This window comes from Heloderma suspectum, chromosome 1, assembly GCF_057233095.1.
Source record: "Heloderma suspectum isolate Gila_16-S chromosome 1, 16-S_ref, whole genome shotgun sequence".
In the NCBI taxonomy this organism is placed as follows: Eukaryota; Metazoa; Chordata; class Lepidosauria; order Squamata; family Helodermatidae; genus Heloderma; species Heloderma suspectum.
The window spans coordinates 32,627,723-32,646,912 of record NC_139458.1 but is presented as its reverse complement, the minus strand read 5'-3'; the positions used below and the strand labels follow the sequence as shown (position 1 = coordinate 32,646,912).

General features: G+C 45.2%; 1 protein-coding gene across 1 annotated transcript in view; it reads left to right on the top strand.

Annotated features, from left to right (window-relative positions):
• The window catches only part of LOC146357074 (alpha-1-antitrypsin-like), a 62,111-nt gene extending 44,745 nt beyond the window's left edge, over nucleotides 1-17,366 (top strand). The window contains exons 4-6 of the mRNA XM_084839841.1: nucleotides 7,959-8,268; nucleotides 13,666-13,813; nucleotides 16,943-17,366. Coding sequence (XP_084695967.1) covers nucleotides 7,959-8,268; nucleotides 13,666-13,813; nucleotides 16,943-17,146 — 662 coding nt within the window. The 3' untranslated portion in view covers nucleotides 17,147-17,366. The remainder of the gene's footprint in view (nucleotides 1-7,958; nucleotides 8,269-13,665; nucleotides 13,814-16,942) is intronic.
• Nucleotides 17,367-19,190: the final 1,824 nt, after the last annotated feature.

The window sequence follows — 19,190 nt, the reverse complement described above, 5'->3', positions numbered from 1 at the left end:
GTCCCAGCTTCTGCCAACCTAGCAGTTTGAAAGCAAGAAATTGCAAGTAGATAAATAGGTACCGCCTCGGCGGGAAAGGTAACAGCATTCCGTGCACCTCAGTGTTCAGTCATGCTGGCCACGTGACCACGGAAGCGTCTTTGGACAGCGCTGGCTCTTCGGCTTAGAAACGGGGATGAGCACCGCACCCTAGAGTCAGACACGACTGGTTGGGGACACCTTTACCTTTTAAAATATTACCCTCCCACACACACACACATGCAAACACATTTATTTATTTATTTATTTATTTATTTATTTATTTATTTATTTATTTATTTAATTTATTAATCGCCCATCTGGCCAGTCACCCAGCCACTCTAGGTGATGTACAACAATAAAAACAGTTTATACAATAAAATTCAACATTAAAAACATCACATTTCTAAAATTACCCTAGCCCACCCCAAATGCCTGCCTGAACAACCATGTTTTTAATGCATGGCAGAAGCTCATTAAAGAGGGGGCATGGCGGAGTTCCCTAGGGAGGGAGTTCCACAGAGTGGTGGCCACCACAGAGAAGGCCCTCTCCCTCATCCTCACCAGCCTAGCTGTCCTGGCTGATGAGACAGAGAGAAGGCCATCCGAGGCTGATCTTGTTGAGCGGCCTATCTGGTGTTGCTGGAGGTGCTCCTTGAGATAGGCTGGACCGGAACTGTATAGGGTTTTAAAAATCAAAACCAACACCTTGAATTTGGCCTGGAAAACAACTGGTAACCAGTGCAACTCCTTCAGCACTGGAGTGATGTGATCTCGCCAGCGGCTGCCTTTAATCAGGCGAGCCACCACGTTCTGTACCAGCTGCAGCTTCCGAACCGTCTTCAAGGGTAACCCCACGTAGAGCGCATTACAGTAGTCTAAACGAGAGGAGACCAGGGCATGTACTACCGATGGGAGCAGATGGTCGGGAAGGAAGGGGCGCAGCCGCCATATCAGATGGAGTTGGTACAGCGTTGTCCGGCTTACAGCTGACTCCTGATCCTTCATGGACAGCTGGGAGTCTAAGATGATCCCCAGGCTGCGGTCCTGGTCTTTCAAGGGTAACCATACCCCATTCAACACCAGGTCAACATCCCCAAACCTCCTCTTGTCTCCCACCAAAAGTACCTCGGTCTTGTCAGGGTTCAGCTTCAGCTTGTTCCTCCCCATCCATCCACTCACTGTCTTCAGACATTTGGACAATTTATGTATTGAAGCATACAGAAGATGATACTTAAAACAGCAAACACAATTTAGTATTATTTTAATTATTTTTTACATCGCAAAGCACTGAATATAGACCACGTTTACTACATAATCAAGATTTGTTTGAGTAGCCTGGGCCCACACCTTCCAACCTGATGCGTTCAAGATGTGGATTTGAACTTCTAGCAGCTCCAGCCAGGGTGACCAATGTTCAGGAATCTTGGGAGTTATAGTCCAGACATTTGGAGGGGACCAAGTTGGGAAAGACTGGCTTAACCTCTTTCTCATACTGGGCACACATACAGAGAGATAGAGAGTAGGGATGGTGCAGGTGGTCGACTGGGTCCAGAAGTCCAGTGGACTTCCCCCCATCTGTGCCCCCAAGCTATGCCTGCCAAGCCCCTGCTTGACTCCCCCCCCCCAATCTCTGAGCTGCCCGCACCCACCCAGGACCTGTCTGCGACCCCCCGAGTGCCATTTTTCCAAAAAAATGGTGAATGTGAAATATGCCCACATCCAGTCTTATGCAAAATGGGGCTGTGAATCGCCCATACGTGCAAGATTACAGGTGTAGACGGGCCATTTTTGCCGGTAATCTTGCGTATATGGGCCATTCATGGCTCCATTTTGTGTAAGACTGGATGTAGCATATTTCACGGTTGCCATTTTTTTTTTCTTGTTTGCAAAATGGCACTTGCGGTGCTCATGGACAGGTCCTGGGTGAGTGCCTGGGCTCCAAATAGGAGAGCTAACTGGGCACAATATGACCTGGCCTTTCTTATATGATTAACATAAATGAGACATTTAGGGTGCAATCCTGCCCAGATACGCGGCCACCTCTGAACTTGCAGTCGACCCCCTATCCAGAGCAGGGCAGGAGAAGCACGGAGGGGATCGTTCCCTCTGCGCTCCTCCTGCCCTGCAGTTTTGGCTGTCTAGCCGCGGGAGGGCTGCGTGGCGGAGGCTGCTGCTGTACGACACATTGGATGCATCATACAGACATTTGCGCTCTCCCCGCCCCGGAACGCCCCCAGACACAGCCCTTTTCGGCCGCTCCACGCTCCTCTTGTGAGCACAAAAGACAGGGCTGTTCCGCGCGGCCTCAGAGGCCACGCAGAAGCGGGCGGAGGTTGGTTCCTGGAGAAGCTTTCCCAAGCCTTCACATTGTGGACTCTGTTATTCAGCCACGCATGCTAACAGGAAGCACACGAACAGGACATGAAAGGAACCGCATCTTCCCACTCATGTTCCCAAGCATATTGCCCCTGATACTGGAGGAAATATATAGCAATGAAATACAGAATGGGATTTTCACCAGAGGAGGAAGGCCAGAATCCCTGAAATTTCATTGATTTGTAAAGAGCATAAATCTGACAAAACTTCGGGGCCAGTTTATAGCTCTCACAGTGTGGAATATCTATGCCAAATTTCCCATGGTTGAGACAAACAGGCTTGAGTTATATTTAAGGTTGCACATCAGTCTGCCCTTAGTTAAGGCCTGTGAGTGAAATAAGGGTTCTGTGATTTAAATGGATGTCAGGAAGTGGGTCATTCTAACCTTAATGAATCAAAAAGGTTTCACCAATCTTCCTGAAATTTGCATGTGCCAGAGAGAAGGGTCTATTTTACATAACCTGAAAAGTTCAGGAAGATTGGTTCAAGGTTGTGGGAGAAAGGGCAGTTAACAGAAAAAAGAAAACCACAACCACAACCACACACCCAAATATGTTTTTGAAACACATGTTGGCTACCATTTGTACTCACAATTTGTGAAAAACCTATAGGCTACTTATTTGAAGAGTGATATTTTCCTATTCCCTTTGTATTGCAGTTGCTGGAATGGAATTTCTTCTTTTACATTCAATTTACTTATTTTAAAAACAATTTTTATTTGTATATTGAGAGTCTACGGGAGTGTCATAACGTGGAGCCTTGGAATGTTGAGGGAGGGTGGTGGTACGGTGGTGGTACGGTGGTGGTACGGGAATAGTTGCCATGTGGAGGAAAGCAAAAGCAGCAGCAGAAGCAGCTGATTGGTGAGTTTCTGGGAGCTCTGTGTGTGCAGATAAGCGATCCCTTCAGACTTTACCCCTTCATCTATCTGTGTCCCTACCTTTCTGTTCACTGGTCTTTGCCCCCACACATTCTCCTTCTTCCTCTGTTCCCCCTTTCCCCTTAATCGCTTGTGCCCCTCCCCTTTCCCTATCAGCATCTCCCCACCCCTTCCATTTGCTCATTCCATAACCCCATTGCTTCCTCTTCGTCCTCTGCACCCCTTCCCTTAATTGTTTGTGCTGCCCACCCCTTCCCCATCTAAGCCCATGCACCCGTATGCCTTCCCCTTCCTCCCTGTGCCCATATACCCCTTCCTTTTTCTCATCTCCACCCCCACACCTTCCCCCATCAGTGCTTGCCCTCTTTTGCTCTAGTCACCTATTCCCAGACCTCACCCTGAGTAAGCGTGCTTCAGATCTCAGCCGTTGCCACCTCCCCAGCTTTCCTGAATTGTTTTGGGCTATAAACCTAACCATACTTACTAGAATGTCAATTCTGGTACAAATCAATGGGATTTACATGTGAGTATACACATGCAGAGGATTGTGCTATAAATAAATATTATTTCCAACCTCTGGTTATCCCAGTCTAGGTGTTTTTGTTTAATTAATAATTGCTGGTTCCTGTATTTACACTGCAATCCTATATATGTTGATTTGGGAGCAACTCCCATTGTGTTCAATGAGGTTTACTCCCAAGTAAAACTGCATAGGCTTGCAACGATAAAGCTTTCTTGTGTGTATTTCTGTATGTGCCATATTTATCTTCACAACAACCCTGTAATGTAGGTTAGGCTCAGAGTCTATGACTGGTCAAAGTCATCCAGTGAGCTGCATGTCCTTAAATATGGATACAGTGGGGTCCCACTGGGCTCTGTATCGGGACCAACGTTTTCCAACTTGTTCATAAAGCAAGAGTAGTGTAGTGGTTAGAGTGCTAGACTGGGACTCAGGAGATCTGGGTTCTAGTCCCCATTTGGCCATGAAGCTCACTGGATGACTTTGGGCCAGTCACTGACTCTGAGCCTAACCTACCTCATATGGTTGTTGTGAGGATAAGATGGAGAGGATGACCATGTAAGCTGCCTTGGGTTCCTTGCAAGAGGAGAAAAGGCAGAATATAAATGTAATAATAAGAGATGTCGTAATAATAATAATAGTAGTAGTAGTTGTTATAATAATAGTAATAATGATAAATGATCTGGAACTAGGACTGAGCAGTGAGGTTGCCAAGTATGCTGATGACATCATATTATAGGGATGGATGGGTGCCGCCCATCCAGGTTCTCCGGGTACCCACCCAGCCCCCACTCGGGCAAACCCCGGACCCACGCTTGAGCTCCCTGCTGCTTGCCAAGCTGCCCGCACTCACCTGGGACCTGTCTACAAGCGCTGTGACTGCCATTTTGTAAAAAAGAAAAGGTGATCGCGGCTACGCACACATTTAGTTGTACGCAAAATGGTGCTGTGAACGGCCCATATAAACAAGATTACAGATGTAAATTGGCCACTGATGCCTGTAATTTTGCACATATGGGCCATTCACAGCGCCATTTTGTGTACAACAACAGGTGCGCAAATTTGCAATCGCCACTTTTTTTGCAAAATGCTGCTCACAGCACTCGCAGACAGGTCCCAGGTGAGTGCGGGCAGCTCAGCGAGCATGGGGAGGGGGATTAAGCAGGGGCAAGGGTTCAGCGAGCACGGCTCAGGGGTAAGGGGAGGCGGTAGTCTGCTGGACTCCCAGACCCAATTCCATCCCTATCAAATTATTTAGGGCAGTTAAAATGAAGAGGGATTGTGATAAGCTGCAAAAGGATATCTCTATACTGGGAGAACAGGCATCAAAATGGTAAATGCAGTTCAATGTATGCTGGTGTAAAATGATGCATGATGGGGCAAAAAATCTCAACTTCACATATATGCTGATGGAATCTGAGCTAGCAGTGACTAACTAAGAAAGAGACCTTGGAGTTGTGGTGGACAGCTCCATGAAAATGTTGACCCAGTCTGTGGCTGCTGTGAAAAGGCATAGTTAGGAAGAGAATTGTAAATAAAACTGCCAGTATCATACTGCCTTCATGTAAATCTGTGCTATGACTGCATTTGGAATACTGTGTACAGTTCTGGTTACTGAGAGAGAGAGAGAGAGAGAGAGAGAGAGAGAGAGAGAGTCTGGGAGCACCTGGCTGGGAATGTACACAGTAACAGACGCTCATCTTTTTATTTTTTAAATATTTTTTCAAAATGATTTATTTATTTACTTCAGAATATTCTTATCCCACTCCTCAGCCAAAAAAGCTCCTGGAGCAGCTCACAAATGATACGTAAAAGAAGGCAATTCCTACCTGCAGGCTTACAATCTAAAAAGACACAACATGCAAGGAAAAACCATGTGGGCAGGATGGAGAATACAATATCTTAAGGAGTGCCTCCAGCAACACCAGACAGGCCGCTTAACAAGATCAGCCTCGGATGGCCTTCTCTCTATCCCATCAGCCAGGACAGCTAGACTGGTGGGGACGAGGAAGATGGCCTTTTCTGTGGTGGCCCCCACTCTGTGGAACTCCCTCCCTAGGGAACTCTGCCATGCCCCCCTCTTTAATGAGCTTCCGCCGTGCATTAAAAACGTGGTTGTTCAGGCAGGCATTTGGGGTGGGTTAGGGTATTTTAGAAAACGTTTTTATTGTAGAATTTTATTGTCTTAAACTGTTTTATTATATGTCGTACATCGCCCAGAGTGGCTGGGTGACCAGCCAGATGAGCGATTAATAAATTTAATAAATAAATAAATAAATAAAATATGTAGAGGTGACCATGGGGTTGTGGAAAACTGATGATGAACAATTTAGGGCCACCTATGTCTCTCTTTTTTAGAGCATCTCCTAATACTGAGGGTTGCAATCCAACACATCTGGAGGGAATAGGTTGGGGAAGGCTGTTCTAGGGCAAGTGTGGGCAGGATGTAGATCACCAGATGTTTTGGAGTTCAGCTCATAGAAGCCCCTGCCAACACGGCCAGTGATCAGGAATGGTGGGAGCTGAAGTTCAAAACATCAGGATAGATCTATTTTCTGCCCACACCTGTTCTAAAGCATGCTGGTCTCTGGAATTACGATATGCAATCCACCAAGGAATTCCAAGATAGGTGTATCACTTTAAAATGGCTGTCTTAAACCAAATGAAGAAACAACAAATGCATCTTGAATACCTAATCCAGGCTTCAAAATTAATTTTGAACACATGGCAGAGGTTTTCTGTTTATTGAATGTCAGATATATAGTCTTGGGGGAGTAACATGGAGGATTTCTCTTATGTATTCAGCACTGTGAGATAAAATGGGTAAAGATTATTTTAAAATTAATGATATAAATGGTTTTTGTGTTCCCCATAACACATAATATGGTAGTTGCAGTGTGACACATCTGAAGAGCGTGTTGGAGAGGGTTGGTTTACACTTGAATCCTGTCCATGTCTTCTCAGAAGTAAGTCCCACTGAGTTCAATGGGATTTATTCCCAAGTAAGCGGTATAGGATTGCAAACTAATCTCTTTTAAAAGGAGTTAATGGCTGCCAAACTAAAGTATTTCTGCTCCTCTGTCACTTTGATAAGATGATGTACTGTGGAGGGGTTGGGAGGAGTGAACAGTATATTTTGTATAAACCCATTTTAAGAAAAGAATTTTTTTTTTAAGGGTAGGACATTGACAAAAAATTGAAAGTGCCTGGCTTAAGACACATGTTCTGTTCAAGATCTGGAATGAATAGTCCTTTTTGCCTTCAGTGGTGCTGCTGTATGGGATGTGTGTGAGAGAAAGGCTTGGGCAGAGCCCCGTATTTGGTAATGATGTAGAACAGCGTTCCCCAACCTGCTGCTCTCCAGATGTTTGGGATTACAACTCCCAGCATTCTTGACCATGGGACATACTGACTGGCAATGATGGGAGATGCAGTCCAACATATCTGGAGGGGGCCAGGTTGGAGAAGATTGCTCTAAAAAAAGAGAGAAATAGGTGGCCCTAACTTATTCGTCATCAGTTTTCCACGACTCCACAGTCACCTCTATGCATCGTATTCTCAATCTTGTCCACATGGTTTATCTGCTTTGGGAAAATTAGAATTTCACTTGCACTTTCACTGGGCAGATGCGGTGTTAAGGCTTGTGAGCCTTAGCTCACAACTTCCTTGCTTTTTGGTGCTTGGCTGAAAGCTGCATAGCCTTAACGTTGTTTTGTAAACCATTGTTTTTTTGTTTGTTTATTGAATACTATAGATTAGAATATGGTCAGAGTTTATAAGGGCAGGATGCTGTTTGATCTACATGCCTAACTATACAGGCATTCTTGCTTTTTTATACAATATCTTGGAACTTCCAGTTTATCTTCCAGTTTAAAATCAAAGAGGACCATGAAATAAGGACTACTTCTAGGAGGCAGCAAATTGTACTCTTCTACTCAGGGCATATTGTACTAGTGTCCTGCTTTCCCCAATACTGCTTTTGCCATCTTGATGCTGAAGTGACTTGCACTGTTTACATGGATTTTAATTTTTATCACACAGGTTCTAGGCCCCTTATGCTTATTTGACACACATAATTAAATACATAAATGTTATGCACAAATTTGACTCTTTGGGAATCAACATTCACAATACTATGTTACCTAATTTTTATTTCCAAAGCGAACTGGAAAGTGGCTTTTGACACTGCCTCAATCAGGGAAGAAGAATTTTTTGTAGATGAAAACACAACTGTGAAAGTCAGCCTAATGTACCAAGAAGGCTATTACAAATTTCTCCGTGATGAAGATCTGTCTTGCTGGGTGGTAGAAATTCCTTACAGAGGAGATGGCATTGCAGCATCTTACAGAGGAGATAACATAGCAGCATTATTCCTTCTGCCAGATGAAGGGAAATTGAAGTATTTGGAAGATGGTTTGGTAAAAGAGAATATCTCTAAATGGACATCATCTTTTTCAGCTTCTGCATATGAGTAAGTCTTCTCAGTCCTGTTTTTAAAACCTGCTCATAAAAAGTTATTATTTATTTCATATAGTATAGTATTAAACCAAATGTGGTACCTTAAAAGGCAGTTTGTGCTGCATATTGTAGCCTCAGTCAGGCAAACAGGAAAGTTTTTTTCAGTGTATTACTGGTGTGTGTGTGTGTTTTTAAACCTTTCATTCCAAAAAAAGATGAGCTTACTTAAAAATATACAATGAAATCACAGAAATATCCTATTAATAACAGAGAGCTAAAAGAAACACACATCAGTAATGCAAATCACAGTGTCAGGGGAATTATTAAAAAAAAAAAAAGCTGAATGCCTGGCTACCAATGTCTTCATTGACTGCCTGAAATACAAAAGAGAGGAAGACAACTGGGCTACCCAAGAGAAGGGTTTTATAACCTTGGCACCACTGCTGAAAAGGCCTTGCCACATGTTACAGCCAGCTGAGCCTCAAGCAAGGCCTCCTGTGATAAACATAGTAAACTCATAGAGGAATAGACAAGCCTTCAAACAGATACGGTCCCAAGCCATTTAGGGCAGTATAGGTAATAATCAGCATCTCGAGTTGTGGATGTAAATGAAATGGAAAATACATTATCCAATAATTTAACTAGACTAGATCAAGCAAACGTTTAAGATGGAAGGGAATTCCCTAGAACTCAGAAAGGTACTATTAATGTTCTCTTCAAGATATGACGTCTCTTAAGTTGAATATTCACAGGATATTCTCTGAATAGTCAAATATGTGCCAAATATTCATGTCATGTCAATATTTGATATTTCATAGAATCATAGAATAGTAGGGCTGGAAGGGGCATATAAGACCATCAAATCCAACCCCCTGCTCAGTGCAGGAATCCAGGTCAAAGCATCCCTGACACATGGCTGTCCAGCCTTGTCTTGAATGCCTCCAGTGTGGGAGAGCCCACCACCTTCCGAGGTAATTGGTTCCATTGTCATATTGCTCTAACAGTCAGGACGTTTTTCCTGGTGTTCAGCTGGAATCTGATTATCTGGCTTCCTGTAACTTGAGCCCATTATTCCGTGTCCTGGACTCTGGGATGATCAAGAAGAGATCCTGGCCTTCCCCTCTGGGACAACCTTTCAAGTACTTGAAGAGCGCTATCATATCTCCCTTCAGTCTTCTCTCCTCAAGGCTAAACATGCCCAGTTCGTTCAGTCTCTCCTCATGGGGCTTTGTTTCCAGTCCCCTGATCATCTTTGTTGCCCTCCTCGGAACCCTCTCCAGCTTGTCTGCATCCTTCTTAAAGTGTGGTTCCCCGAACTGGACACAGGACTCCAGATGAGGCCTAACCAGTGCTGAGTAGAGGGGAACTAGTACTTCCCGGGATTTGGAAGCTATGCTTCTATTAATGCAGCCCCAAATAGCATTTGCCTTTTTTGCAGCCACATCACATTGTTGGCTCATATTCAGCTTGTGATCTACAACAATCCCAAGATCCTTCTCACTTGTAGCATTGTTGATCTTACTTATCAGTGTTCTGAATTTATTAGAATCGGCTTTCCTAAAATCCAGGGTACTCATTTGACTACACTCGGCTTTTGTTTCCTTTAGAACCAAGAACTCAAGTATAACATGCTCACTTGACATTAACACTCTTTGATAATGGACATAAGTATTTTAATATTTTACAGTATTTATAGGTAACACAGGGTTGCATGCAATAGTGATCAGCAACTGACAGCATTTAACAGCCGACCATTTTAAAAAGTCTGTCATCATCATCAGTTCAATTTAGAACCACCCTATAGCTGAAGTTCTCAGGGTGACATACATAATAAAAGCAAAAACTTAAATACCACCAATGATAAAACCCAACAATAAAACATATTGAGGGAGTGATCCTATACTGATAGTTGGCAGCCTCTGAAGTTGGAGGATGCTTAGTATCCTAACCCATCTGTGCTCTGGCTGCCCTGCATGTTTGCTAGGTGGGTGATTTCGCCTGTCTGGCTGTGGTGCTTTGGAATGGGAGGGAAGGAGGCTGGGGCGAGCATACGAAGCTGTGTAATGCAGCTGCCCCGGTCTCCTCCCCTCCATGCCCCGGGGACTGCCCCCTTTTCCCCATCTCCATGCTCAGGTTTCTGAGCGTGGAGAAGTAGCCGGTGCAGTTCTCTCCGCTCTGGCTATGAGGGGGAGGTGGCAGGGAGCACAGTTTACTGTCTTTGAGGTCGGAGCCCTGTCCCCAACCTCGGAGCCTGTAAACTGAACAATCCTATGGCCCCCCCAGACGCTGTCTAAGGGCCACAGGATTGCTCTCTAAAATATTATTTTATAAGCATCAACACAAACTCAGCATTTAAAAGAGATAACTTTAAAAACAGAGAAGGTAATTTTAAAATATAGTAGTATGCATATTTTTTAAAAATCCAGAAGCAGTTTAAAAGGCCCAGGAGAATAAAGAGGTCTTTGCCTGCCAAATTCAAGACAATCAAGCACGCATTAAAAAAAATAAGGTAAAATTTCTCATCCAAGGGTTGAATCTAAATCACATTTGATTCCGCTAATTGAATTAAAAGATTTCCAATATTTATTTTAGCTTTGGGACTCTCATTTAGATTCTGAAATATGAACCGTGACATTGTGCTTCAGAATCAAAATAACTTTTTTCCCTAAAGTATCTGGGTGATTATGGGGTTATGCGATAATGTCGCTATATTTAACAGCTTACAATTCCAAAAGGGTTTTTATTTTGTGCCTGCCAAATTTAGGGCATTGGAGTTTATGGAATGTTTCTGCTTGACATATCTCCTCATCCATCTTCATCGAATCACATGGTTAAAAGTAATCTGATCCACTCACTGAAAATAAGATGTGGTCATTCAACTAAAAATAAAATAGAATAATCACTGTAATGCAGTCTAAAGGATGCTGCCAGCAGCTTGGGTGTATTCCAGGATTCAGCCCTGAACTTGCATGTCCAGATTTCAGTGGTGCCCAGGAATGCATTTGTGCAGCTTACGCAAGTGTGGGAGCTGTGGCCATTGTCAGATCTGGCCATAGTGACAGATGGCTTAGGTTGTAATCCTACAGACATGGGAGCAAGCGCCATGGAATAAAATGGGTCTTACTTCTGAGTGAATATGCCTATGATTTCACAGTTAGTTACATGTCATTTGGACTGTTGTAACATGCTCCACAATGGGGTGAGACTTCCTTTGAAGAGCGTTAAGAAATTTCAGCTGGTTCTAGGAATGTCGGAGAATTTCTTCATGAATCTCCGGGAGGTCGAATGCCAACGCATTCACCCCCCCGAAATTGGTGGAGAAACGGTTCTCCCCCCCACCCCCCCGGATGGGACTTACCTTGTGCGAATGTCCCAGGCAGCAGCGGCTCCCGGCGGCGGTTCGGCAGCGGCAGCGGCGGCCTGTCTTCCGACCGGCTGCCGCCACCGCCATTTCCAAGTAAAAAAAACAACAACAAACGTGATAGGCTACGTAAAGATTTACGTAGCCTATCACGGCTAGATTTTCAAAAAACACTGTGATAGGCTACGTAAATCTTTACGTAGCCTATCACGGCTGACTTTGGGGGAAAAAAAAGCGCCTATGCAAATGGCGGCACCCATGGGTGCCGCCATTTGCATTCCTTATTTGGGCACGTCTAGTCTACGTAAAGATTTACGTAGACTATGGAGAAAATAAGGGAACGCTATTTGAATTGCCCTTATTTTCGCCGTAGTCTATGTAAATCTTTACGTAGACTAGACGTGCCAAACTAAGGAATGCAAATGGTGGTGCCCCATGGGCGCCGCCATTTGTGTACGCGCTTTTTCCCCCCCCCCAAAGTCAGCTGTGTTAGGCTACGTAAACATTTACGTAGCCTATCATGGCTGACTGCAGGGATGCAAACAGCGGCGGCTACGGCCGCCGCCATTTGCGTCCTGGCAGGAGAAGAGGTTTCGCGGCCGGAGGAACAGGGTGCCTCCCCCCTGGCCAGAATTTTGGCCGGAGGGACGGGGTGCCTCCCCCCCTGGCCAGAATTTCGGCAGGGAGGAACAGAGCGCCTCCCCCCCACCGCGAAGCAAGCTGCGGGGTCAGGTAAGGGACTTTCGTCCATCCCTAGCTGGTTCATAATGCTGCAGCAGGTCTGTTTTATGAGGCTGGTTATTCCCATATTTGGCGATGTTCCACTGGCAGGGAAAGACAGTTGTTTGTTGTTGTTGTTTTGGTTTTTTACTTAGGGAGGCTTTTGGGCCATACACTGACGTGTAAATATGTGCTAATTGGTTGTTTTTAAAATTAATTTTATTGATGTCTTACCTGCCTTGCTTTTGTGCTATATATTTTACTGCAGTTTTATTGTATTTAAATGTATTTTGTATTTTGATTACTGCTCTTTGCCACCTTGAGAATCACCTTGGTGGAAAGGTAGGATACAATTTTAACAAACACATAAAGGAAGAGCCACATAGCATAAATATTTGTTCAAATGACTCTAGGTGGTGCCAGACACCAGTTCAGGGAAAGGGAAACCACTAGGGATGTCAGAGAATTCCGCCATGGATTCCAGTGAGGCTGGATTCTTTAGAATCTGGCCCCCCGGAATCTGTGGCGGAACGGACTCCCCCCCCACGAAATCCCCCTGCGACGGAACTTACCTGGGGCGGATGCGGTGGCGGCAGCTGGTCTCCCAGCCGGCCGCGGCCAGGCTGCTGCGGCCACCATTTGCGACCTTGCAGCCATGATAGGCTATGTAAGTATTTACGTAGCCTATCACGGCAAAGAGCAGGTGCGCAAATGGTGTGGCGGCCGCATTTGTGGCCGCAGCAGCCCAGCCACAGCTGGAACCCTGGCTGCGGACGGCCCTGGCTGTGGATGGCCCTGGAGCCGAGCCGGCCAGGGAGGATTCCGGGGGGAGGGACGGAGCACTTCCCCCCACCACGGATGCCCCTGCGTGGAACCAGGTAAGGGATTTGTACATACCTACAAACCACCCCCACACTTCCCCAAATCAAGTAAAGTGTTACTAGCCAATACATAAAAAGCGAAAATGCTTTCCAAGAGTCAAGGACAGCTACTGCTTAGCGCAGAGGTGTGAAACATAGAGTCTAGGGGCCTTATTAGGTCCTGTAGCGGTCTTGTGTGGGGTCTACAATCCCACAGAGGCAGCGGGGGGGGGGATATTAGGTGAGCAAAGAACAACTGAGACAACAGAATACAAACCCTAAAATTCTTCCTTTTAACTGTGCATCTCAGACACCGCAAAAGCAGCATATATTTCTGGATGCTAGTTAAATACTGACATTTATTCCTTAATATTTAATATTTGGGTTGTGGGTTATATGTTTGTTTTCCCTTACAGTTACTTGTTGCCAGTCATTTAAATTTTCGATGTCTTTGGTTTGTGCTAAGCAGAGAGCTCCATCTATACATCCCAACATTTTCCATTTCTGCATCCTATGATTTGAAGGATGTCTTGCAGAGACTGGGTGTGACTGATGTCTTTGAGGACAATGCTGATATGTCTGGAATCACTGGACACCACAATCTGAAGGTTTCCAAAGTAAGTATGTGAGTGGGGATGGAAATGTTGCCATGGGTTTTCCCTTTAATCAAATATTTTAGGCATAGCCGGAGATCATGAAAAAGGGGGAGGAGCAGGAAGGAGGAGGAGAAGCAAGAAAATAGGAAATTGAGGGAGGGGGCAAGAAAAGAGGAAATCCCCCTGTGGTAGGGATGTACGAAAGTCACTTATCTTTTCGAAGGGTGACATTTGCGGTGGGGGGGAGGCACTCCGTCCCTCCCCCCGAAATTCTCTCTGGCCGGCTCCACTCCGCGGTGATTCCACGGAGCCACCGGCCGGGGCCACCCACAGCCGGACATACGGCCGCTGGGCAGCCTGCACAGGGACGCAAATGGCAGCTGCCATAGCCGCCGCCATTTGCGTCCCTGTATTTTCCCGTGGTAGGCTACGTAAATATTTACGTAGCCTATCATGGCCAAAAAAAAAGGGAACGCAAATGGCGGCCGCCGTAGCCACCTCCATTTGCGTTCCCTTTTTTTTGCTGAGATATGCTACGTAAATACTTACGCAGCCTATCACGGCTTCTGCAGGGATGCAAATGGCGTCCCTGCATTAGCCGTGATAGGCTACATAAGTATTTACATAGCCTATCATGGCTATAATGAAGAAGCAAATGGCAGCCGCAGCCACCATTCGCAAAGCAACGTGAACGGCAGCAGGTAGGTGTCCCGTTTCGTGTGCCTTTTGCGGGGTGGGAAGGCGGGATGGGGGCTTTGTTCCACCATGGATTTCGGGGGGCCGAATGCACTGGCATTCGGACTCACTGAGATCCGTGGCGGAATTCTCTGACATCCCTACCCTGTGGCATTCCTGCCTCTTACCAGTGAGAATTCCCCGTTAATAAGGCTGTTCCCACAGCAGGCAACACCTTCCCATCACACATTAAGGCTGCCACCAAGACCTTTAGGCTCAGGTCCAACCCTTTTTACTTTGTTCCTTAACTATGAGGACACACTGGCTATAAGACACACTCTCCTATAACCGGTATTATTTCCCTTATGACCTTAACCCTTAGCCAAGAGCAGAAGGCATAGGTTTTTATAAAACAAACAAATTTGTATTATTTACAGGATGAAGATCCTAAACAGCAAATAAGGGTGCTGCAGTCCTATGGGTTGTGCACTGGGTACCCTTAAGCCCCTGAACTTGGAGGCGTGCATGTATCTAATGGAATGTGGAGGGGCCTCAAGCCTCCTGTGCTGCATTTAAGCTAGACGGGCAATTTTGCCCATCTAGCGGAGTCTTGGGGGAGGGGGAGGGAAGGAGGCTGGGGCAGTGATAGGAAAAGGTATAAGCTGGCTGCCCCAGTCTCCTCCCCTCCCCACCCCCAGTAACTCTCCCTTTCCCCCATCTCCACACTCTGTTTACTCGCGGATAGATAGCTGGCATGGTTCTTTCTGTGCTGGCTACAAGGGCCCAGGGGAGGGGGCAGGGAGTACAGTTTCCGGGCTCCATCCTCGGAGCCCAGTCTTCAAGCTCAGATCTGTAAACCAAACAATCCAGACAGACACTGTCCAGGGCAGGGATGGCCAAACTCACACACCATTACCTTGCCGCCAGAGCCCCACTGGCCATCTGACTCTGTTGGGTGCATGGCGTAAGCTGCCAGATGGTCCGTGGGTGCCCAGAGAGTGGCACACAGTGTCCCGCTTACCAGCAAGCTACCATTTTGTGGGAAACCATGGGTAAGCTTTTTATGTAAGTGGCCATTTTGCGCAAAATGGCAGTTGTCAATAGCAGCATTTACGCAAAATTGCAGGCACAGACCATGGAGTCAGGCAAGCATGGAGGTCCATGGACTGGCATCCAGGGGGCTGAGCAGGACGTTTCACCCCGTTCCCGGACTTCCATGATATCCCTAGTCTAGGGCACGTAGGATTGCTCTCTAAGTAACTTTTAAAGCTTCTATCAATATATAACTTCTCTCTCACACACAAATACTAGTCTGTCTCTGTCTCTGGCCTGTCTTCAATTTAACTCTTCACAGACCCTCTTTGTCCCTGTTCCTATCCCATTCTAACACTGTCTCATCAAATCCTTCTCTCTGTCTGATCTGACTCACACAGGCACAACAACCTGCTTTTATATCCACACTCCTCAATCCCCCTTCACTCATTCAGCCAATCATCTCACTTATGCAAATCCACCATTCCTCCTGCCACTCTACAGAAATACATATCTGTAACTACAAACTCATAATATGCATACATGTAACATCACCCCTCTGAAAATAATAAAAATGACAAGCGCGCTTATGGGTCTGGGGAAAAAAAAAAGACAAATGGACCCAGGGGCACAAAAAGGTTGGCTACCCCTAGTTTGTGGTCTAATCTCAGGAAATGGTGGACATTGGGCAGAATCTCTGATGAAGATTTCCATATGCAGGAAGCATTGTGCAGTGGCTAGCTCAGATTAGGGATACTGGAGAAATTCAAGACTGACTAAAATGAGCTTGGACTTCTAAGAATCTGACCTGCGGAATCCACTGTGGAGCAACCCCGTCAGGCCACGTGGAATATGTGGAACTTCAAATGATTTTTTTTTTTAAACTTTCCTGAAATTTACGCATAAAAATTTGTAGGAAAATACATGCGTTTCTACTGAGGAAACGTTGAATGGAATGGGGGACAATATGCCAAATGTTACATACTAAGGTAAATTATGTAAATACTTGCGTAATTATTTGCGTATTTTTCTGCATGATGAAAAAAATATTCACATCCATCTGTGGGCGGATGACGGAACAAAAGGCACCTGACAATCCACGAACCACAGACGGAGCGGATTTTACACAGTCCGTACATCCCTAGCTCAGATACCTTGGATGCTACTCTTTTGGGGGGCTTTCAAGGCAATACCCAGCACTTTGAATTGTGCCTGGGAACCAAGCACAAGTGGGAACCAAATCAAAAAAGTGGGAACCAAATCAAAACTTATCGAAGTAATGTGCTCCCATCAGGAGACCCCTGATGCAGCCCTAAGAGCAGTGTCCTGCACCAGGCATATGTATGCTAATGTAATGAGAGGCCTTGAGAAGTGATCCTTGGCATGAGAAAAGTGGTGCTCCTGAAAGTGTTTCATCTATGAAATCTTGCTCTTTCATTGCAGGCCGTTCACCATGCTGTTCTGAATGTTCGAGAGAGCGGAACTGAGGAATCAGTCGTGACTACTGTGTGGAGTAGAAAACCATTTCTTCCAGATTCTCCTCCTCTTACCATCAAATTTAACAAGCCCTTCATGATGGTCGTTATTGAAAAGGAAACAAATAGCTTTGTCTTCATGACAAAAATCATGGACCCAACTGAAGGATGAATATTTGTGGATCAGCCAGAGGTTTCCAGTTACTGGGCAGTATCCTATGCTGCCTGTGCACCAGCGGGATCCTCTGCTGGTGTAATGGGGAGCTAGCAGTTCTTTTTTTATATATATTTTTATTTATTTTATATGAATGAAATAAACAGTACCAAAATTACCAACAACCTCATCAATGCTTCAATTTCCCAGCAATACAATATTCTGATGAGGACACCACAATAACAAAAAGAGAAGAAAAAAGAAAGAGAAAAAAATTAAGGGAAAAGGGAGGAGGAAAGGAAGCGAAGAAAAAAGAAGAAAATTCCTTCCCCCTCGCTCCCTCCTCCCTCTTCCTCCCCCCTAACGAATTGAATTTAAGCTCCAACAAACCCCGGTCTCCAATGCCATTCTATTTTAAAGACTATATCTATATCCTTAACAATCTTACAATTTAGTATACAGCCTTACATTTCTATATCATATCATCAATCTTATATCAAAAAAAGAGGTCTAGAATTCATTCCCAAAAGTCTAGTATTATCAGTAATTATATATATATATATATATATATATATATATAATATTATATAACAATAAAACTTAGTATAAACCTTCAACGTTCAGTAATATATTTTATACTAGATATATTATCTATTTTAAAATAAAAACAAGAAAAAGTAAGAAATGAAAGAAAGTAAGCAAATATATATATAATCATTTATCTTCTAAGTTACCCTGGATCAAATAGACTAAATAGAAACAATTAATAAATCTTGTTTAAAGATTCCAATTCATGGGGTTGTAACAAAGTTATCACGCTTTTTTACGTTCAGCCAAGCCTCCGCCACTTCATGATTTTGAAACTTCTTCATCTGACCTTCAGACACAATACAGAGAGTAGCAGGATATTTTAAGTAGTATTGTAAATTCATTTGTTTTGCCAAGTTCTTTGCTTAGATAAATTGCCTTCTTTTATTCACCACCTCTTTAATGTAGTCTGGAAATAGCATAACTTTATCTTCTTTCCAGGAAAGTCTTCGTGCCTCTCTAGCCAAACGCAGGATAAAATTCTTTGTGGAGACTTTTGCAAATTGAGCTATGATGGTGTAATAGAGATGTACGAAAGTCACTTACCTGTTCGCGGATTATGCTGATGCTGGGGGGGAGGCATTCCATCCCTCCCCCTGGAATCCTGGCTGGGGGGGGGAGGCGCTCCGTCCCTCCCCCCTGGAATCCTGGCCGGCCGGCTCCACTCCGCAGGGATTCTGCGGAGCTGCTGGCTGGCTCTGCCAGCGGCCGGACACCTGGCCGCTGGCTAGCAGGGACGCAAATGGCGGCGGCCGTAGCCGCCGCCGTTTGCGTCCCTGCAGTCAGCCGTGATAGGCTACGTAAATGTTTACGTAGCCTATCACGGCTGATTTTTAAAAATACAAAAAAAAGTGCGTAGCGTCTACGCTATTTGCGTTCCCCTTATTTTGCCATGTCTTAGTCTACGTAAACATTTATGTAGACTAAGACAGCGAAAATAAGGGCAGCAGCCAGTCGGTAGACCAGCCACCGCCACCGCCGGAGCCGCCGCCAGAGCTGCCGCCGCCCAGAAGATCCGCCCCAGGTAAGTCTCGTCCTGGGGGGATCTGCGGGGGGGGGGGGCGGGGGGGCAGGCCGTTCCGCCACAGATTTTGGGGGGCTGAATGCACTGGCATTCGGCCTCCCCGAGATCCGTGGCGGAATTCTCTGCCATCCCTAACAGGAGGCTCCTAATCTTGAACAGCTGTGTGGCAGGCAGGTATTTCATGCTATTTGTGACGTCCCTATTTCTGGTTATTCTCCCTCCCATTTCCATTTGCTCAAAACTGAAAATAACCCCAGGACGTCTGTCTCAGCTTTGGCCAGTTGCCCTCACTGAACCCTGAAATTTCAGCCCTTTTATCTTGTGCCAAGGAGACACTTGCTAGGTTAACTGGTTTCCTTTAACCAATATAGGAGTGGTAACAGGAAAATAGATTTTTCTAATTTGGTAGTGTTAACAAATGAAGCTGACATGAGGAATTATATAAATAAT